The following is a 22,896-nucleotide window of genomic DNA, read 5'->3' on the forward strand; positions in this document are numbered from 1 at the left end:
AACAGCAGTATTGGAGAATAAAACAGTGCATGATCAAAATCTGTTCATAAAGCTTGTAGTCTATTTTGTCATACTAACTCACCAGGTGTGTTGGGTGGGAAAACAGGAAGTGATGATGGCCCGTTGACTCCAGGAAGTAGCACTGGCGGAAGGCCAGAGATCCCTGGGTAGCCTGAGGGCAGGCTAAGGCCATGAAGTGCATTACTGTTGTCAACTGCTGTCTGTTGCTGCTGGCCAGGCAGGCTGAGTCCCTCACCAGCTTTCTTCATGCGATCAAGCTCTTGCTGGACCATCAGCTGTCGGACAGTGGTTGGCGCTAGGTAGTCCTTTTCCCTATCCACCTGGTTTCCCAGGGTTTCTTGCACTTTGGTGATGTGCTGTTTGGAGAAGATGTGGTCTCGGATAGACATACGTGGAGTGTACTTAATGCCGCACAAAGTACACTCTGGCCTTGGTCCATCTGGGGAGCCTTGACTTATCATGAATGGCTTTCCAATGTTTATCTTGAATTTCTTTTCTTTAGCTCTGGCATTCTGGAACCACACTTGAACGACACGCTTGGGAAGTCCAATTTCATTGCCCAGCATCTCACACTCTTGCATCGTAGGAGTGCGGTAATCGCTAAAACAGGCTTTGAGGACTTTGAGTTGCAGGTTACTCATCTGTGTTCTGAATCGTTTATGGCCTGGCCTGTCCCCAGCATTTGTGCCTTTACCAGACTTGAAGGGGTTGCCTGCCCCAAATGGACTTGGAGAACTAGGATCAGCTAGGCTTGACGATTCACTTCTGTCGTATGTATCATCCAGGTCATCATAAGAGTAAGAGTCACAGTCTTTCCCAGAGAAACTGAGGGCAGGGCTCACCATACTGAATTGGAATCGATCATTGCCACCATCAGAATTTGACACCATGCCACCCTTGTTGTCAGTCAACTTGTCCCCTCCATTAGCTGTGAAGCTTTCAACCTCATTGTTGTTGCCCTCATCTCCAGTCGTAGCATCACTAATGGCTGTATTAATTGATGATGTCTCATCAAAGTCCATCTTGCTAAGATCATAAGATGATAGCTCTGCTGCGTTAACATTAGGCCCATCAGTTTCATCACAGTTTTCAGCTTTTAATGATGAAGGGCTTAAGAAGTTTTTTAGTTGCGCTTCAGTTGGTTTTACTGGGGTTGATGATGCAGTAGGCAACTCGTAGTCGTTTGGCTCTGTCTTTGTAGGCAGCTGTGAGAAGTCAAAAAAATTATACTTTGGGCTATCCCCTCTGTCGTCTTGATTCATCATTGGGCTTGGTGGCAAACTAAAGCCTGCTTGCTTCGCCTCGTGCCAGTGTCTAGATCGTATGTGACTATCAAGAGCTGACTTAGCTTTGAACAGTGCCCTGCAAAAGGGGCATTTTTTGTGGGACTGGGAGGGTCCAATTGCTCGAAACTGCCCCTTTCTCTCTCGAGCACGAGTGTTTTGGAACCAAACTTGTACCACTCTCTTTTTTAAGCCCACCTCTCTTGCAATGTGATCCAACATTTTTCTTGTTGGGTTAGAATCAATTAGGTATTTGTCATAAAGGACCTCAAGTTGTTCAGGTGTGATCGTGGTTCTCAGGCGCTTATCTCTGTGCTGTTCTTCACTACTGTTTCCACCATCTTTATCATTGACACTTTCATCCTTATCATCCAATTTTCTTTTCATTGACCCTGACCCTGCAGCAGTAGTCAAACCAGAACTGCCTTGTGAAGAGATTTGGGAGAGGCCTCCAGATAATAGCTGGCTAGTCATTAGTGGGTTGTTTGGGTCAAATATCATATAGGGCATATCAATGGGTCTTTCAAGGAATTGTGAGTGCAGAAATTGGTTCTGGGCTGCCAAGAAATGCATGTGTTGATGTTCCTGCCATAGCTCCACTGTCGGGAATGCAATCTTACACTGGTCACACTGGTATTGAAGCATCTGATGCGGGAGGCTGTTTGTGAGGGAGGAAAGGGCCAGTGAGAGAGGACTAGAGGGCACTGTGGCTGCCTGTGGCTGGGAATGGGGTCTTGACACAGGGGGCTGGGCAACTTTCTGAGGAGGCGGCTGAGGTGTGCAAGCTTTAGATGGCCTTGGTTCCGGTAGTGATTTGACCACTGGTGAGGGTGCAGTCTCAGTTTTATTTGGGTCACTTTCAGAGCGAGCTTCAAAGTCTGGCTTAGGAGAGGCTTTACCAATGCTGGCACGAGGGGAGGCCATCACAGGGGAGCTCGAGCCAGAGCTGGTAGCAGTTCCCTGGGAATATTTGGGTGGCTCCAACGATTGTAGGGTCATTCTAACCGGAGGTTGATCATCTGTGTATTCTTCACATTGGAATTCCTCATTACCTTCCTCATCCTCATCCTTGTAACACAGCCTCTTCTGGTGAGTGATGAGGTCAAAGATACGTGGGAAAACAATGCTGCACTTTTTGCACTGGTACTGCATGTTGCTAGTTCTGATGTAACGTTCATTAGTCAGCTCTTTTTTCTCACTGTCTTTAGAATCGGCTTGGTTCTCATAGCTTTTACGAGCTTTCTGGCGTGCGTTCTGGAACCACACAACAATTACTCGTGTTGGTAAATTAAGGACAGTAGAAAGTTGCTCAATTTCATCATCCTTGGGATAGGCATTGGTGTCAAAGAAATCTTGAAGAACCCTCAATTGGTAATCTGTGAATCTGGTTCTGGAAGACCTCTTGTTGATGGCTGAGTCGGTCCTGTAGTATTCATTGGTGCTTAGCTGAGTCTCTATTCGGATGTCATCCAAAGTAGTAATGGGAGGAATATTAAAATTGTAGGGGGAGTCTTTACTACGCTGTCTCTCTTTGAAGAGGGTGTTACGGAACCAGTGCTTTATGACCTTTTGAGGCAAACCAGACTTCTCTGACATCTCCTGAATTTGCTCTTCATTGGGGGAATTGTTGATGTCAAAGTTGGCACGAAGGATTTTAAGCTGGTCATCAGTTATACGAGTTCGTGGTCGCTTAAACTGGGACTGGCGGAGGAAGTTCGGATCGAGCCCCAATTGCTGCTGGCAGAGTTGTGTAAGGTCGGTGGAGAGAGAATCCATAGTAGGTAGCTGGAGGGCCAATTGAGGGGGCAATCCTGGGTGCTGCACGGATTGCATCATGAGTGGTGAGAAAAGGGGCAGATCCAAAGGAACAGGAAGTTGCACTTGAGGAGGTGCAGGAGGAGCAGTGGGTTTTGGGGGAGGATGTGGTGGCTGCAGTGGCGGTGTCTGGTGAGTAGTTTGGTGTGAGGTCTGATGAGGGACAGGAACTGGTGACGGTGTTGGTGTTTGGGGCTTGGTCATTGATGTTGAAGTTGGTTGCGGTGTTGTCACTGAGGCTGTCACAGAAGCAGGTGGAGGAGGTGGAGGTGGTGGTGGTGGCGGCGGTGTCTCAGGTGAAGCAGGGTTGATTGGGTAGAGTTTGTCATAGGCCTCTCTGTACTGCTGGGCAAACTTTTCAAGCTCTACATATGGGAAAAACTGACTGTGCACATGCTCTTGATGGCTTTTGAGGATAAGCATATTGGAGAAAAGCTTTCCGCATATTCCACACTCAAGCTTATCAGTGTTCATATCCATTTTTTCACCTCCATCTTTATTTTTCTTTTGGTTCTTCTGTCTATTTTCATTGTACTGGATGACAAGTTCAAATCCAAAATTCTCCAACAGTGCTTTGGCTGCATTACCCCTAGCTCCTGACACAATGCGTGGAGGAGGAACCAATGGCTCTGAGAATTTTGACTTTTTACTGTCTTTGTTGTCTTTTGCTCCATCCATTAAAACATCACATCCATTCTCCAACTTTGCTCTTGTGTCTTGTTTTTCAAGGTCTTCTGCCTCTTTTGGCATTTGAATGTCAGAGACTGATGCATTGCTGGACTCTATTTTAGGCTTTTGGTTTAAGATTTGCTGATTCTTCTGCTGCTGAATCTGTGACTGTGTCTGAGAGATTTGCTGTTGCTGCTGCTGTTGTTGTTGCTGCTGTTGTTGCTGTTGAGCCTGTTGCAGTTGGTGCTGCTGTTGCAACTGCTGCTTAAAATCTTCTAGGAAAGATCCTGTAAGACCTGGCATACCAAAAGCTGCTGCTGAATGCAGAGCAAGCTCCGGACTTAGATTGAACTCTGCTCCCGGGATGTAGAAGGGGAATAAGAACTGTGGTTGTTGAAATTGCAGCAATGCTTCTGGGGTCATTGGGAAATGAGGGAAGAAAGCTGGATTAAGAAATTGAGGCTGGAAGAAAGCAGCCTGTTGCTGGAGTTCATGTTGGAGTTGCATTTGCAGTTGCGCTGAGGACTGAGCTGACTGGTGGCTGCTAGACTGTGCTGACACATGGTCAGTAGTTTGTTTTGTGTTGTTTTTGCTATTAGCATCTTTGGGTTCCACAGTATTTTCTTTGTTAACTGACAGTGGTCCACTTTGAGCAGAGTCTGTGTTACTGTTGTTTCCTTGTGGGCTTGGAGCCGGACTTTTTGCTAGCACTGGACCACTAGTACCAGTGCTATGACCGCTCATTTCAGATTTGGCTGTTCGAGCTTTAGTCTGGTGGAGTACTGACCTCATGTGAATCTCAAGTGTTGAACTTTGGCTATATGCAACATTGCAAATATTGCATTTGAATGGTTTGTTGTCAATGTTGTTGCCTGTTTCTTGGGGAACTGGGCTTGATGCCTCTTGAAGGACTTTCTTCAACTTGTGCAGATGGGAAACAGAATTATAGTGGACTAGTAAAATATTCTTCTGAGTGAAAGACTCTTTACACACTGTACACTTGTAAGGTCTAGAAGGATCTAAAAATTTCTCCATAGTAAAGTTTGGCCCTTTCCTAAAAGGTAAGGTCCGTTTTGGTTCTGCTCCCATGTCATCTAACAGAGAGCTGCTGTCACTTCCGGTAGGACTAGGTTTCTCTTCCTGATCCATTTCATCATCCTTGTCCAAGTCATGCTCAAATGTGTGAGCTTCCTCCAAAGCCCTGGCTTCGCTTTCGGTGATATCGCCATTCAGAGGGAGATTTCCAATCAGTTGCTGCACTTCAGCCTCTGTTAGTTCAGGATGTCCATTCTCTAAATGCTTCCTGAGGGCCAGGAATGTCCTGAAGCTGCGCTGGCAAAGGCTGCACATGGTGGCTGCTCTGATGGCATGGTACTGGGAATGTATCTGGAGCTTCTGCATTGTCTTGAAAGCCAGGCTGCAGTGATTACAACGATATTTGTAGACGTGGCGATCAGACACTGACAGCTGCTGCTGCTGCTGTTGGAGCCTCTGGAGTTCGCTGAGATGATCCTGAAGCGCATCAGGGGACTTGCTGTCATGTCCTAACCCGCTTGCTCTCCTCCAGTCTGGAGCCTCTGATGCCTCCTTTGGGGGCTTCATTTCCTCGCTTTGGAGGTCTAATTCATTCTTATCTTGACTTGCCAATTCATCTTTTGAGGAGTTTCCTAAAAGCAGACGAAACAAATTAAATTTGTTAACTCACCATCAATAGAACAGAATGTAGGGATATCAACATACAGTATTTGAACTAAATGTTGCGCAGAGTGATGATTACCTTGTGATTTTCCAGACTCCTCAGCAGAGGCTGATGGATCTATTGAAGGCAACCCTTTGTCTTGTCCAGTCTGGGGATGAATAGTACTATTTGAGGCTCCCGTATCAGGTCCAACAACCTATCAAGACCAAATAGTTTTTCTTTCATTACGACAGCTTCAAATTCAGTTATATGACAGGGTGGGTCAGCTCTAATTTCTGACAGTGAGGACAATAGTTTCAAAGGCAAATGTTCCGTGAAACTTTTTTAATTGGCAATGAGGACAGCGAGGTCACTCTGTTGCCGTGATGAAATTATGCCATGCAATTACAGGCAATTACACGCACACATGCACACAGTCTTTACATACCGTCATAATGAGCTTTTCTACACAGTCAGGTGCCACACTGTGAAGGTGGGTGAGATGCAGTTGCAGGTGAATCTTGTTGCTGAGGACATCCTGACATAGTGGGCAGCGGATCACTGGCTGCATGGAATGCTGGGACATCACATGAAGCTGCATACGGTTGGCATCTTTACTGCTGAAGTTGCAATAAGGACACTGCTGAACCTAGAACAAGAATGTAGGTGGGTTGAGTTACATTTGCTTGTAATCCAATCAGATATTTTTTTCAAGATCCATATCTTTTGCACTGCTACGGGTAAAAATGTCCATGCATCTGGGACATGGAATCTCCATACATACTGTAATCTCTCTCTAACATAACTCTACGATTACAATTTTTCATGTAATTTATTTCAGTCAACTCATTCCACTTTCTTTCACTGAAAACATAAATGGCCAAAATTTTTAATCAGGAGATTACAAATGACGAAGTTGGGTACTTTTCCAAGCTTCGTCCCCAGGTGCTCATTACATGGAGTATGCACGACATAGCTGCCTCTGTACCACCTGTCTTAATAGAATCCATTTCTGAAATGACAGTCTTCCATTCTTATTGGATCCAGACAGGCTAATACTTCATAATCTAATTTAAAAACACATATAATTTAAAGAGATGCAAAATGGGGAGCATCAGGGAGGGAGTCACAAGATGACAGCAGGTATTCTATTTAAGAGCACGATGAGTGTTCTTGATAGTAAAAAGCTCTACCAAGGAGGGAATGGAGGGCTGTGTTTAACCCTTTCCAAGGAATATTGGAGCGTCCTATCGTCCCATTTTTGTACTGTTTGTCCCAACTGACTTGGGGTGAAAAACAGACAATACTCTGGACTGATTGGCAGTCAATAACAAGGGTTGCAATGGAGTGGGAATTGATCTCACTTCAACTGCGTGAACGGTCAGCTTAGTGAATTACTAAAGAACTAATGGCCTTGAAACCAGTGCTGGCAATTTCAAAGTTCAGCGAACTTTGCCTTCTAGAGTTCACAAGTTGAAAGGTTGGATATACTGTATATTCATATACATGAAATAGTGCCTTTTAGTCACACAGTCAGACATTTTAAATCATTTCACAAATAGCTAAATAAACCTGCATTTGTGTTAAAGGGTCAAAACAGTAACAAATCCCTCAGTGCCCCTGAAACACGTTGAGGATCAGTTGGATCAAACCTTCACACTGACTGGGAATTTCTACAGCATTGTTTAGCTTTGTGTTGCACAACTGAAAGATTCTGCAGACCGGTACCTGTTCAACGGCAGAGTGCCTTGCTTCAACAGATTTGGGTCTTTTGGGTGGGCTTTCAATCTGGTGATCGGTCTGGAGTGAATGTTTCACCGCTGTGTTCTGTCCAGTCGATTCTTTGGATGTGGCATTCACTCCTTAAGTGGGGGAGAGAAGACAATTCATAAGAAAAAAATAAAAATTTTAAAAATAAAAATAAAAAGATTTGTATAAAATCTCATTATTTGTAGAGAGGAAAATAGTGTGCTGCTAAGCTAAATACATGCAAATGTTGTCGCTCTAAGCATGTCTATACAGTATTCTTTCATTTTTTAATGCAATAATGAAAAATGGCAATTGTTATAGATGCAAATCCTGTTTAATGTGAAAATCAAGTAAAATTTCAGAAAATTATGCAATATTAGCTGTAAAAAAAACCAAGTTTGTTTCACTTTCATTACAAAATAAATGACAAGTATTTTTTTAATTTTAATTAATTATCCCAATGTCTAAAATTAGAGCCAGCTCAAAGAAATTGATATAATTTTCGGACTCAGCAGCCCAGAATAACTCAAATAACATATCTTCGGCACTCTGAAAAAAAAATATTGGCCAGTATAATCAAAAAAAGGATGCCAGCAAATCAGAAGACCGTATTATACAAAAGCACAGAGGGAAAAAAAAAAACTTTTTAAAGCTGATTTTGGGTGGGCGTATGATAACACGGGATTATTACGGTAAATAATTGAACCATGTTTAAATAATAAAAATTGTGTATTGAAAAAAAAAAGAATATTATTCTTAAATATTTTAAACAGATTGTTTTTCTTTTTACAGAAAACAATGCTATTTTCACCGTGCTGTGTTCATGTACTGCATACGATCAGTTTACAAGGGGACAAATAGGTGATCATTTAAAGACTTTGACACCGCCACAACATACGTGCGCAGGCACGGGCTGTATCACTCATGCACATCCGCTAACACACACTTCCTGCCCTCGGGCCATGTGAAATGGAGAAAACTCAGGCAGGCTCATTATCACAGCACGACATACATTAAATGTTATGGTAATATTATACACTTCATTGGATCATATACATTTCCCCATTTGCCTCAACTATAGCTCTGTCTGTACGAGATGCAACATTTTCGTGGGGTGGGGGGGTGCTTGTCGTCATGGTACAGTAGTGTGTGTGTCGATTTCTACGTGCATGTGCAAGTGTGTGTGACGTTAACAAACAGCGCCCGGTGTGGGTAGATCAGCCTCTGGTTGCATTTAGTGATAAATCTTTCATTAGCTTCATCCTCACATACGGCCGCCGCAGCTCAACGCAAAACAAAGACCCGGCAACAGAAAAAGACTCCCAGCCACCCGCACTCCCCATGTCATCATCCACAAACCCCTCCCTCGCCTGGTCACTCAAGGCAATATGCGAGCCTCACTCTTGCGAATCAACGCTTCATGCTAGATGCACAAAGGGAAAAAAGGGGGAAATCAAAGCACTGATACATCGCGAGAGGGTTAGAAGAGAGAGGAAAAAAAACATTTTGTATTTCATATTATTCCGTGGCTCATGTTTTTATTGGGTGCATATCAATTCCTCTGGCCCGTTCATGCATTTTAATTCTGTTGCATTAAGTAGGCGTTCCACTTATTTTATTTGTAATCCCCTATATCTGGAGCCTGAAATATTGGCCTGTCAAAGGAAGTGACAAGAGAGAAGGAGGGAGGGTGAAAAGGGGGAAAAACACAAGGGCACAATGTGAATTTCCAAGAACATCCGAAAATTGGACCGCAGCTGAGAATAGCGAGGTAATCTTGTCTTACGCCACTTGCCACGCGGCTCCTGCAGGGCTTCCATGTGTGTTGCCGTGCATGTATGTGCGCACATTATGCCTTCCATGACAGGCCTCTGACACTTTATTGCCGCCATCATATAAGCTGACCTTTCTGCTCTCCACCTCCCCTATTCATTATGACCAATTCTAATTTCAACTTTCAATTTTTGCCTCACTCAATTTGCAACTAAATTGCATCCTTGCGAGGGGAGATGAGGCGATTGTCGGACAAGAGGCTGCAAACGCATTTACATGGCGGATGGGAGCGAGCCCACACATCACCATTGATTACTGTCATAGTGAACGGCGATGTATGTTTGTGTAATGTGTGTCTGTCTGATGTGGATTTGTCTTCGTGCTTTCATTAAGAAAAACAGTTGGGCTAACCTTGAATGTCCAGAGAGCCATTCTCTCTGGGGCCACTTAGGAGATTTAAATGGCGAGCCCTGCCAGTGCATAATGAAGCTGTTTGGAGAAATGCCTTCTAAAGTCTAGTGTCCTTCAAACATACCTGAAGCCCAATTGTGCACAATGGGGTAAAAGCACAATTCAAAAACCATCTACAGTTTCATGAGAGAAAATCAAATATCCATTTGCTGGTTTTTGCTCTCAAAGTCTGCATGGATAGCAAGAATCATTCAAAAATAATAATGGGAGTGAGCAGGATCCAGAAGAAGATGCCCCCCCCCCCTTTTTTTTCTCCTTTGTCTGGGTGAGTCTGCATCCTACCCTTAATGACTCTGCCCTTTTTCCCTCCTCCCTCTTCTTCACCTTCCCTCCATCCTCATGTGGACTCCGCCAGCTGCAGCCCAGCGAAACGGCGGGGTCGAATAAACCTGACGCCCCGTAACCACTGCAAGCCGCCCCTCCCACCTCCGCCGATGACAAATGTCCGCATGCAGCTGGACCTGGCTTGATTAGATAAATCAAAAGGAGATTTATGACACTCACCCCCCTTTTGCATTTCAGTGGGGAGAGCACAGCGCACTCGCCACCCATCTTTATTTGCAACTGTCAGTGGTGTTTAGGGTGTCGCGGACGCGCACTTAAAAGCAAGTGATCTCAGATGGAGAGAAGCAGTAAAGGGAGAGAGAAAGAAAAAGAAGCAGAGGATAAAGAAGTGTGGAAGCTTATCTTTACTACAACATTAGGTACATTTGTGCCATCTAATGCAGGGGTTCCAAAAATTCCAAAAATCGTAAATTTTGGATTCCAATTCAACATAAATCTTCTTTTGGTAGGGATTGATATTGATTTTTTATTTTTAGGCTGATGTTGATTTTTACCCCCCCCCCCCCCGCCCCCCCCCCCCCAAAAAAAAAATCCGATCATAGATTAATTAGCCAATCAAATTAAATTGAAAAATATACTGTATATAATGCATAAAATACCCAACAAAAAATATGCATTTCAATTATATGCAGATTTTCACTATTCCAGGGTTCCCCCAAGTGCTTTATAGGCCAGGCAGACCGCCAAACTTTTCTCTGAATAGTAATCGCCTGACAGCATGCGCACTCCCTTCCCCCATCTACAAATATGATTTGGTGCATGTTTTTCGTCAACCCCCGTTTTGAATTTTGTTCCCAGTCCGTCCCTGACCACCAGGCAAGTTTCCGGGTCAAATGTAAACACATTATTTAAAAAAAACTTTTCGGTTCACAAAATGCATTGTGTGTCGTAATACATTCAATTAATCAAGTTATAAAGACATTAATTAGGGATGTCCCGATCCCGATCACCTGTTTGAAAATTGGGTCCAATCATATAATTTTCAGATTTTTTAAAATGTGATTTAAAAAAATGTTATTAAGGGCTATAAATAATCCAGAGGTACACAAGAATTCCCCAAAAATATAACATATTTATGCATTTTATTCTACTCAACATCAGAACACAGACATAAACAGCAGAAATAAACAACCAGTGGGGAACGTTGTGGTAGTTGTTGCGGGAGGCTAACATGATGCTAGTGTCTTTTAACAATGATAACGGATGCAGTATGGAAATGTTTTAATGTGTTAGGCGGAGGACGTGCAGGGTATCAGATCAAGACTTGGAATCGGCGTATCCTCAAAACCAAGTGACTTGGACTTGGGTGCAAAAAAAAAAAAAGCGATCGGGACATCCCTGACATTAATCCTTCTCGTATGTGTGTTTGTGTTACTAATATTTATTTATTTATGTATTTGTTTATTTATTTATTTATTTGTTTGTTTATTTATTTATACTTTTTGTCGTGTGTAAAATAATGACATCCAGGTCACACTAAGAAAAAAAATATGACCTGATCAACAAATCTAATCATATAGTCAGTATTTAGTGATACAAAGTTAGGGTATAGATTTCTGTGTATGAAATAATGAGACAATTTGCACTTTTGTACATCTGCTTTTAAAAGTTTAGAGTATATAAAGGCAAAAATAATCAGCAAATGGCAATTTAGTTGGTCAGCTGATTAATTGGTCGGGCCCTAGCAATGTAGATAAATTATGTTATGGCAGACAATAAAAGGGCTGCATGATAAATATTGATAATTACTGACATCAAGGATATTAATGTCACAATATGTTCATTATTGTGGTCTGCAAAGCAGTACAAATGCGCTGTAACATGCTAAGATCTTTTTCAAATTATTTTTTTCTTTCATGCAGTTAAATACAATATATTAGATAGACCTCTCAGTCCAATATGGTGCATTTTGACACTACTACAACTACAAGCAAAAGCATGCTTTTGGTAAATGAATTACTCTTTGTCAGAAGCATCAAAGTTGAAAATTAGAATGTTCGTAACAAGTTTTTCTTTGGTGGAAATTTACCTACTTTGACCTTGCGCAAGTGACTTAGCAATTAAGAGTCCATTCCAGACGATTTCATGAAAATACGAAAGGATCCACAACTTAAGCGAAAGCAGGCTGGGTGGCGGCAGCCTGGATTTAGTATTCAATTTAGCACTGCTGAGTCCTGGCAGACTGGCTAAGGTTATGAAGCAGTAAATCTACAAGGGGGAGCCAGCCAAAATGGACCGGGGAGGGTCGGTTGACATGATTTACTTGTCTCTTGCTCTGAGGTTACGCATTAGGCTGACCCCCGGTCACTTGATAACATTACAACAACACACTCTGAACCCCAAACTCCCACCGAAGCACTCAGCGGGCGACAAAAGGAGAGAGAGAGAGAATGTTAAAAAGCAACTGTCTTGCCATTTATGTGTGTTTTTTTTAATGACTTGCCTTCCTTTCTGTTGCAGTTGCATCTGATAAAGGAGATGAATATGAACAGGGCCTTGTCAAATTTGACAAATCGGCTATGACGCACAACAAGCTGACGTTATGAAAAAACACACATGCATACAAGAATAGCTGCAGGCCTGTAATTAAACATGCTAATATCTTTAATATATTTTAATCTCATCTCGGAGAGACTGAAAACAAGTGGAGCCCTCATCTCAAATTTGTTAGATGGATGCAAATTTAAAAAAGAGAAAACATGGAATACATAAAATCGAATATGGTTTGTGTGCTATGCTTTTAATAAATTTGACTGCGGGAGCCATGAGTAATAGCTCTGCTAATTTGAAGCAGGTAGATATCTGCAAATTTCCTTGGACCCTATGACGGGCTCATTTCCATGTTGGGGCCTTTTGTTTAGTTGGTTATTTATAAGAAGTAGGCCCCTGAGCCATGGTGACATGCACTGTCTACACACACAGCACAAAGCTATCTGGAAGTAATCCACATCAGAGACATTTGCATGGAGAATGTAACATGGATTATAATTAATCTAAAGTGACATGGGATTTAAAAAGACAATGTAAATGAAGCTAGGGAAAAGCCCACTCTGCCTTTCCTTGCTCCTCCCCCCTCCTCATATCTCTGCTTTTTTTTCACCATCTCTCGCTTCCTCTCTGCATCTATATGCGCCCTCTTTGTTTAAAGCGTCTCGGAGATGAAGTGTGCGAGCAGCAGACTGCTCACTTGGCCACACTGTAATCCCTCCCCTCCGTAGGGAATCACACATACACACATCTGAAGCGTGCCACAGACTGGAGGCTGAGGAAGGAGTCGCTAAATTGTGCTACTTCAAAGTTGGGAAAAGAGGAAAAAACAGTATAGATAGATAGATAGATAGATAGATACAGTAGATAGATTTTTTTGCATGTGTGCAGTGGTGTTAAATGACATTAGCAGTAATATACGGTGGTGAACGCATGGATGGTGGTTCCGCCTGCCAGTCGCTCAGATAGGACTGTCAGAGAGATAGAGCTGAAAGATAGATGACGAGCCAAACTAATAGGCCCCAGCCTTGCTCGGCTCGCCTTCTGCCTCATTGAGCCTCACATTATGGAGCAAGGTATGGCATGCTCGGATGCAGGAGGCGGGCAGGGGAAGGGGGGAGGTTACTTAGAGATGGACGGAGGGTAGGAGTTGGAAGGTGTCTGCATGGTTAAGGTGGAAGAGGAAGAGGAAGAGGAAGACATTAGTGGAGAGAAAGAGGAAGGGAGAATTCCATGCGATGAAATGGAGGCGCCAGGTGCCATGTGATATTCATCCCCGGCATTGGATTTCCATCTCATACATAAACGAGCATATGAATTTGTATTTGGGTGAATCACATCTAACAAGGGCATGGCTAAAATGCCATCACCAACCAGAATTTATTCTTATAAACCAAAGACCATTTCTCTGCTATTTTACATCTTAAATTAACACCTGGTGAGTGTTACATATTGGCCAACAATTAAAGGATTGATTGAGCCAGAGGAAAAAAAAAAACTAATTTAGGGGTTGCAACGATGCAATATTAGAAAAACATATACACAGCAGCCACCTCACCCAGCCCCCCATCTAATCTCAAGCTTATGAAAAATTAATATGTCATCGGAGAGGGCACAAGAACGGGAAAAGATTAATGCAAGGCGCTTATAAATTACAAGCACGCAAACTGATTTGATTAAAAAATAATCTGGGGCCTGGACATTGCCTTGTAATAACCACAACTTGTCCCTCTCCTTTTCTCTCTGTTTTCCTCTTTCCCTTCTCTCTCTCTCTCTCTCTCTCTCTCTCCCTCTCTTTCTCTCTCTCTCTCTCTCTCTCTCTCTCTCTCTCTCTCTCTCTCTCTCTCACTCTCGCTTTCTGACAGATGGAAACGATTAAAGCAGGTCACATGGAGGCTAGTCAGCAGCGTTCACATGTTACACACACATGTTTAAAACTTACTCCTGAGAGAAAACGAGGGAATGATCACTTGGGAAAGATGGGATGCTTTAAGCTAAGAGGTGTGTGTGTGCATGCGCTGTGTGTGTGTGTGTGTGTGTGTGTGTGTGTGTGTGTGTGTGTGTGTGTGTGTGTGTATGTGCGTGCGTGCGTGTGCGTGTGTGTGTGTGTGTGTGTGTGTGTGTGTGTGTGTGTGTGTGTGTGTGTGTGTACTCACGGTCAGTTCTTCTACTGTCAGTCAAGTCTCGGTCAGTGAGGTTGGACGCGGGCCTGGTAGAAGAGCCAGGAGGTCTTTCACCATCCTCAGCGGTCTCCTCTGAAAATGTAACAGACTAAATTACCCATGATGCTCTGAAGAGGGAAGATACGACACTAAAACTGACGGGAAGCTGACACATTGAATGATGCATTTACATGCGTTACAAACAATTATCGTCTAAGGCAACATAAGTCAAGTTGACTCAATGTACAGTATATAATAACTGAAGAGAAATATTACATGTGCCACTTTAAACATGAAAATATGCCTCACATGAAAGCTGTATTTGCCATTTTGGTCAAGTTTCCAACATGAAATTACATTCTGTTTATTAAAATACATACAACATACATTATTTACATTACCACTGCATTCTGTTTACACTGGTTTCAATACCTTGAAATAAGCCCGGATATTGGCCAAATGTCGATACCTGGTAAAAGTGAAAATGTTCCAAACTAGTCTGTTTATCCAGTATACCTTTCTAACAATTTCTGCATGCAAACGTGTGAGGGGAATGCTCATGCATGTGCGTGCGTACACACATAGATACACACATACGCTCACTACTATTAGCAGATTAGCTTAGCCATCTCTGAGAGTTCAGCCCCTTGTTTGATAATTCTGTGTATCTGCAGTGTTCTGCCAGTGGATTAAAGCCAGTGTGTGTGTGTGTGTGTGCGTGCGTGCGTGCATTTGTGTGTAAGTGTGTATATGTGTCGCCAGCACAAGCTAACACTAATCCTAGCCGAGCTCCAGCGCTCCCTTTCATCCAGCCATCATTTGTCTCCGGCTGGGCTGATGTCACTTTGTAATGAATTTTGAGTAGTCTGAGAGAGGCCAGATAACCAGGCGTGCGGGCGCGCTCGCGCACACACACACACAAACACATGCACGCACATATGCGCGTGTGCATCTCCCCATCCAGAGCCCTCCTCCATTTCAGAGCTAGCAAATGAATAAAAATCCCAAAGTGAAACACTTGCAGCCAGGCGTCAAATCACACAAACTCAAATGCGCACACACTCTTACACATGAAACTAAATGCAAATAAAAAAGGAAAAGCGTTAAGACTGTCATGTCTTCTTAATGTGTGTGTGAGGGGGCAAGGCAAGTATGGTAAGACGACTTCTTACATATATAAATATATATTAGGGGTGTCAGGCAATTAAAGTTTTTAATCATAATTAATCGCACTGTCTAAACGTAAAATAAAATGTACAATGATTTTTGTTTCAAGTTTTCATACTTGTTAACATAAAAGTGAGAAAAAGTTAAACTAATAGAAATATGGTTGCATCTTTCAGTCATTCATAATAATTCAAAAAATTGGGTAAAAAAAAATAAAAGTACTGTACCGTAAAAAAACGAGTGTGATATTGATTTGTATTGAGGTCATTTTTCTGCCACTAGCTGGCATTATTGCATTTGTAAGATGTTGTTGACAGCTCAGTGCATTTTTCTTTTCACATTAAGAGCAATCTAATCTTTAACATAAAGTAACTTGTGAAATTCTGCACATTTTAAAAATTGTAAAATACAACTTGACCCCATTTTCCACAAATATATGCATTATTAATACATTTATTACTACAAAATTTTGATGTGGACGTGTCTGCCGCATTGTGAATGGAATTGCCCCAGTACAGGCCTTCCAAGTAAGGAACGGCTATTAATCGCACGTTAAGAAAACTAGTGGAGTTAGATTTTAGCAGAGTGGATAATTAAAATGGCGGTGCGCATCTTCTGCGCCTGCTTTGGCTTATAATATACAGGGATGTGATTTGACCAAAGTGAAATTATCTGAAAATTTAGCCAGGGGTCTGGGGGCCCGGGGGTCTGGGGCAGTGCCCTGGTGGGGGGACACTCATGGGTTTTCCGTGTTTTTAAGTACTTTCAATGCACTCACATGACAAAGAAATAGACAAAACAACAGCATAAATTTTCAATGTATATTGAACTATCCCATATAAAATGGCAGTTTTAGTCAACTCAAAATCAGTCACATTCAAAAACATTGGACTGTCTTTGCTTTTAAAAACTATCACTGAGAATATCATCATATCTAACTAATGTGATTACTAAGTTAACACATAAATAATGTTGAAGAGTTCAAATTTCATGAACAAATAATTGTATCATGACCAAATGAAAAGTAACTCATATTAGAGCATACCACAAATGTCTTTGTTATAGCTGAAGATGTTATCTGTCGGAGTCATGTGCATACACAATGAACTACAACAAAAAAAAATAAAAAAATTTTTTTTGGGGGGGGGGAGATAAAAAAAGCGGAATTCCGCGAATTAGCGGAAAAATCACATCCCTGAATATATCCTTCAAATAAGAACTAAATGACATCAAAACCTGTAGAATCTGAAACAACATCTTAAATTTTCTATAAAATACAGTATCCAGTTTTAACATGTGGCCACCATTCATGCAGTTTTTATCCAGAGTTGTTTCAAGTGAGAATGCTAGTGTGAATCATGTTTTTGCTTGTAAAATGTACACTCATGTTCATTAAAAAGCCTTACAAAAAATAAAAAATTGGTTTCATTTTTATTTTTTATAAACACACCTACATATACAGTACACACACACATACTCAAACCCAGGGTCATAGTCATAGAAATCAAGTAGATGGTGCACTGGGATCATCTTGCAATTTGCCTGCAATCACTTTGGCAATTGAATGATGAGCACAGGTGTGTCTACATGCACCTCCTCTTTGGAAACAGGAGATTATTAACCCTTTCAAATACAACAATATATGCAAAAACAGGCAAATATGAACAGTCAAATGTATGTCAATGCATGCATGTGTGTGTGTGTTTGTGTGTGTGTAAAGAAAGACTATAGAACTGCTGATGTTTTATTAATACGTGAGTGACAGCCAAGAGAGGCCTGACTGCAGAAACAGCCATTTTAACGGCTGCTTCTGGTGCGTCCGTTTCGTATTTTAATTTCTCCCCACCTTTATTTATTTGTTGTCAAAATAGTCACAGAGGGGGAAAAAACAAACAAATGTATGTTATTAATATAAATAAATGTTAGTTATTCCATGCAAGATGGAATATACTTCTCAAGCAGTCCTGGATCATTACATTCCCCAATAGGGGTCCATACAAAAACCTCTAGAGGACACTCTACCTGTAAGCAGAACGGGACACAAGAGAATGAGGGACAGTGAACAGACAGGAAGAAGCGGGAAAATATAAGAGTGGAGAGGAAAGAGGAGAAGGGCCATCATCTGGGCCTCATCAGTGTTTTTTTTTCTTTCACTCCTTTAACACCCCCCTCGCATCGGTTAGATCAGTGGCAAGTGTGTGTGTGTGCATACGGGAATGCGTTTCCACGCTGAGGACATTCCCAGACGAGCTCTCTCAATACATCAGCACAGTGTCTGCCCTCTGACTGACCCTGACAGTTACACACCACATGATGGTGTAGATGCGTACGACTCGGCGTGCGTGTGCGTGCGTGTGTGTGCGGATGTGCGCCATTGATCAAGTGAGTGAGACAGTGACTGCATGTGTTTGCATGTGAGCTGTCATGTGCAAGCGTGTGTGTGTTTATGCGTGTGTGTGTGTGTGTGTGAAAGAGCAACGACTATCAACTTAATCACAACCAGAGCAAAACTTTCACAGCCACCTTCCACCGCCTTGTGGACACACACCCACACATGCACAAGCACACATAAGCACACACTCGCAGTGGGTCAGGCAGTGGGTGTGAGTTTGGATTTTGGCAGCCTGGCGAGATCCTCCTTTGATGTGGCTCGGCCGGAACATTAAAGCCGGCCGGTGAGCTCGATTCTAACCACACGGCCCGGGTCCGATTACCCTGGGCGACCAACGCCGGCCTATATTTAACTGTTAGGAGTGGAAGAAGAATTAAGTGACGCTTGATCAGCTACACACCCAAATGGACGTGGTTTTACGTTTAGTTATTAATTGGAAGCACTGGCTGTGGCCATGAATAAATAAGAAATCCGCAAGGGCAAAGACAGGCATCTTTAAAAACTAAAATGTTCTGCCTTTTGTCCACAAGTTTAAAAAGATATATAAAATCCTTTTATAGACAGCTTTTCCAGAAAAAATGTGATCGCATTTATTTATTGTATTACTACAGAAGTTTTTAAAAGTTTTTTTCCCTAATACATACATACCTATTGCTGAAATAATCTACAAAAGCAACATTTAGTTGGTATTATTTTGAGATTCATAGTACAGTACCATGACGAGTAAAAATGACGCATGAAGACGGAAAGCAAGAAATAGATGTTTAGAAAGAAAATAGAAGAATAGACATATGGGAGATGGATACAATGGAGGTTGTATAGTGTGTGTGTGTGTGTGTGTGTCTCCTCTGGCTGTATAATGACCTGCTCTGAGACCACTCGCTCCCCCTTCAGTCTCCCCCTAAGGGCCCATAACCACCATGCCGGGTCATTATGTGCCCGGTGGAGGACTCGGTCGCACAGCACAACAACCACAGAGCAATAACACGCCAACAAACTGAACTCGGAGACTCCAAAATGGCTGAATTCATTAGCGGGGGGCCAAGCTGCCACTAATTTGCTTCTTTAGGGTCTTGGATTGTGCTCATTAAAGGGGAAAACCAGGAAAATATATACATGTGTGTGTGTGTGTGTGTGCGTGTGTGTGTGTGTGTGTGTGTGTGTGTGTGTGTGTGTGTGTGTGTATATTAGGGGCATGCCAGCCGATTTTTTTTTTTTAAATTCTAAGTAATCGCATGACTTCAATAGTTAATTTACGATTAATCCCAAATTGTATAGCTGTTCTAAATTTATAAAGTACAATAAAATATTTTTAGTTTTCATACTCTTGTTAACATGAAAATGAAAAAAAAGTTAAACTAATAGAAATATGGCTGCATCTTTTCGTCATTGATGGAGTAACTTCATATTAATTCTTAAAATTGACTTAAAATTAAAAAGATGTACTGTACTGTAAAAAATGAGTGTGATATTGATTTGTGTTGAAGTCATTTTTCTGCCACTAGATGGTATAATTGCATTAATAAGACATTGGTGACAGCTCAGTGCATTTTTCTTTTCATATTATTTAATCTTTATCTTGAAGTAACTTGTGAAATTCTGCACATTTTAAAAATTGTAAAATACAACTTGAACCCAGTCTCCACAAATATATGCATTATTATTACATTTATTGCTGCTAAATTTTGACGTAGCCGTGTCTTCTGCATTACGACTAGAATTCCCCTAGTACAGGCTTTCCAAGTAAGGGGCGGTCATTAATCGCACAATAAAAAAAATTGTGGCGTTAAAGGAACTTCAAAGGATCTTTGTGCAGTCACTTCTTTTTACTCACGACTGCTACTTCTGGCGCAAAGCGTAACTGCAGCATCTGTGTGTCAGGCTCATTCATGGTGTGCCTGAGAGTACACGTGCACGATCTTAAAGCAATAGTCGCCGTTGACAAACGAAGAGATGATTTCAAATGAAGTAAGAAAAACTCTGCCCCTCCCCTTCCCAAGGAAACTGTGGAGTGTGAGGGTCCGCACACTCTACTATAAAAGAAAGATAAAAGCTGATAGGTGCAGTCACAGTAGAACAGTCAGGGCTCTTTGTACACAGGCATTGGTGGAGCATGCATGATGTAGAAAAAGCTTTAATATTTTATATATATATATATATATATATATATATATATATATATATATATATATATATACAGTATATACATATAGCAATGAATTAGGTATAATCATTACTTTGACATTACTACCAATTGTAAAGTAATAAAAAACAGTAGATAGTTTACGTATGTGCATTTTGTGGAAATACTGTCGCTCTCATGGCCAGTATGTTTCCTGCACTTAACGCTGATGTTGATCTTGATTTCTTCTTACAATCATGTCATGAGTGACCATCTGCATGTGATCGTGCACAAATGCAAAGGGAGCCCTGTGATGTCACATTTCTGTTTTGCGCACGTGGCTCCAGTTCGGCCTCTTGGTTCTAAAGGGGAAAACTTTGAAACACTACACTGACCCACACAGACGCACACGCACGTACACGCACAAACCGAGTCAAGGGCCAGCGGTACTACTGCCAGATTAATAACCTTATAGACTTACTGATCTCCTTCCCTCATGTTCTCTCACCCTTAAATCTTTATTTACCCAACTCTCCCCTCTTTACACCCCCGCCGGCCCACTCTCCCTGTACCTTTCCCCCCGAATTTCAGCGCATTTAACAAGCATTTAGATCTTAACCAGATGTTGTTAATGTAGCATGTCTAAAATACTAAACATCAACCCAGCGGAGAGGGGCTGCAGCTCCTGCACAACAGGGCCTGGGAATAACTCACACACACATTTACGCCCACGTACAGCTCCATGTATTTAACGCCGTGTTCCACAGCACACATGCTAACATGTAAACACACGTGTTTCCATCCACACGCTCAAATCCACCCACACCCGACTATTTATTGCGAAAAAACACAGCCGAACATATTACGCCAGCAAAAAAAATAAAGTGTTTAGCTTCTGCTCAAACTGGAGCGTCAGACAAAAGCATTGTCACATTTAACACACTCCTGGTGTGACTGTCAATGCCGGAATACGCTGAAAAACTACTTTTGTGTGGAGAGGGGGGAAAAACGCTCGTATCAGCAGCTTCAAATTTGCTTTGTTGTTGTCAATTACGACTTCCTGAGACACCATATTGTATTTCATTTTCCCTCAAATTGCCCGCTCCGCTGTCTTGCGGGCAACTAACAAAACACGTATTAACGTTCAGGGGGAAAAAAGAAAGGAATTTGTATAAACATAACCTAGATTAAAGGCTTGCTTATACAGAAATAAGCTGTTGTTGCTCGTTAACAGAGGGGGAGGTTCATTTTCAGTTCTGCATGGATGAGAGGTAATGTTTATGATTCTTTAAGGAGGAAGTCAACCCAACAAAAAATCTTCACAATAATATGTTGTATCCACCCGTGCTAGTCTAAACACAGCATACTGATTAATATTTAGTGTGTGGAATATGAAATAAGCAACAAAAGTTTTTATCCATCTCAGGGGCTGGCAATTTTGCCACTTGCTGTAGACTGAAAATGACAAGCTTTTCAGCATTCCCACATATGTTATTCTGATTCTTTATTATACTTATTATAATTTCAGGTACTGTTTATTTTCCACACTTCTTCAATGTGCCAAAACTCCCACATAATACATCCATCCGATTTGCATTGTTCAAATTTCAACTTGCTACAAAAATTCACACCTGCCGGGAATTATATCACCTGATTCCACATTGCTTACGGTTTTCACACATTTTAACGTTTAAAATACATTTTTATCCATTAATTTTCAATGGGTCTGACATTGAATTTTTTCAGTCCCACTTTCCACACCCACTTCCATACATACTGCTGATCATCATACTATACTACTCAGTGGGGCAGTTGGTAAAGTGCATTGTCCAGTACCCAGTAAGCCGTGGGTTCAAATCTCACCTATGACTGTAAATTGCAAATATATCTATGGCAATTATGCTAAGTGATATTCATGTATATCATCTGACTATCATATCCAGAAATGCATTATAATTTCACTGAAATTATTACATTTATTTTAGCTTTCAGCATCAGGTGACAGCTTTAAAAACTAAATACGCTATTAGCCATGAATTTGAACAATTCAAGTTAGCTCAGTGCTTAGAGCATTTGCTTTCCACCATGGAGAACATGGGTTCAAAACCCGACTTGGATCACATTTTAGTACATTCGATGGTCTGATACCAACTGACTGATCATATCAGGAAATGGATTATAATTTCTCTGAAATGATTAAATCCCACTTTAGACAGATTGCAGTTCAAATTTTATTTTTATTCGTCATTTAACTACAATTAAAAATGTGTAATTTTCACATAATCTATCTTTCTATTTACTTCATAAGCACATGCATTCAAGTTTTATCATTCAGCTAATATCATTCAGCTTTTCAGCATTCCCACGCAATTTCTGTAGAAATTGCACTTTGTCTAATTATACATTGTTTTTTGTGGGCCGGGCTAGTCCCTATCCACCGTGAATGGTGGCACTCAACTGTAGAGTAAATATACAAAGTGAAAGTTTTTAAAATATAGTGCTCCATCGTCTTATCAAATCTGTGATTGACATTCTTTTCTTTTTCTTTTTTTAACTGAATTGCTGATCGTGATTGGCCGAAAAATCCTGATCATCTAAAGCAGGGGTTGCCAAGTTTAGTCCTCGAGAGCCACTATCCAGCCTGTTTTCCATGTCTCCATCCTTCAGCGCAGCTGAATCTAATGATCAGCTCATCAGCAAGCTTTGCAGAAGCCTGATAACGATCCTGATCCTGAGGCAGGTGTGTTAGTGGAGAGAAACAT

General features: G+C 41.6%; 1 protein-coding gene across 2 annotated transcripts in view; it reads right to left on the minus strand.

The window, feature by feature from the left end:
- zfhx4 (zinc finger homeobox 4) overlaps window positions 1–22,896 on the minus strand; it is a 93,556-nt gene that overhangs the window by 4,758 nt on the left and 65,902 nt on the right. For both annotated transcript variants that reach the window (XM_077553986.1, XM_077553984.1), the window contains exons 7-11: window positions 14,448–14,546; window positions 7,195–7,328; window positions 5,915–6,115; window positions 5,566–5,683; window positions 83–5,455 (exon numbers count right to left, since the gene is read on the minus strand). In XM_077553986.1, the coding sequence (XP_077410112.1) occupies window positions 83–5,455; window positions 5,566–5,683; window positions 5,915–6,115; window positions 7,195–7,328; window positions 14,448–14,546 (5,925 nt within the window). The remainder of the gene's footprint in view (window positions 1–82; window positions 5,456–5,565; window positions 5,684–5,914; window positions 6,116–7,194; window positions 7,329–14,447; window positions 14,547–22,896) is intronic.

This window comes from Vanacampus margaritifer, chromosome 20 (genome assembly GCF_051991255.1).
Source record: "Vanacampus margaritifer isolate UIUO_Vmar chromosome 20, RoL_Vmar_1.0, whole genome shotgun sequence".
NCBI lineage: Eukaryota > Metazoa > Chordata > Actinopteri > Syngnathiformes > Syngnathidae > Vanacampus > Vanacampus margaritifer.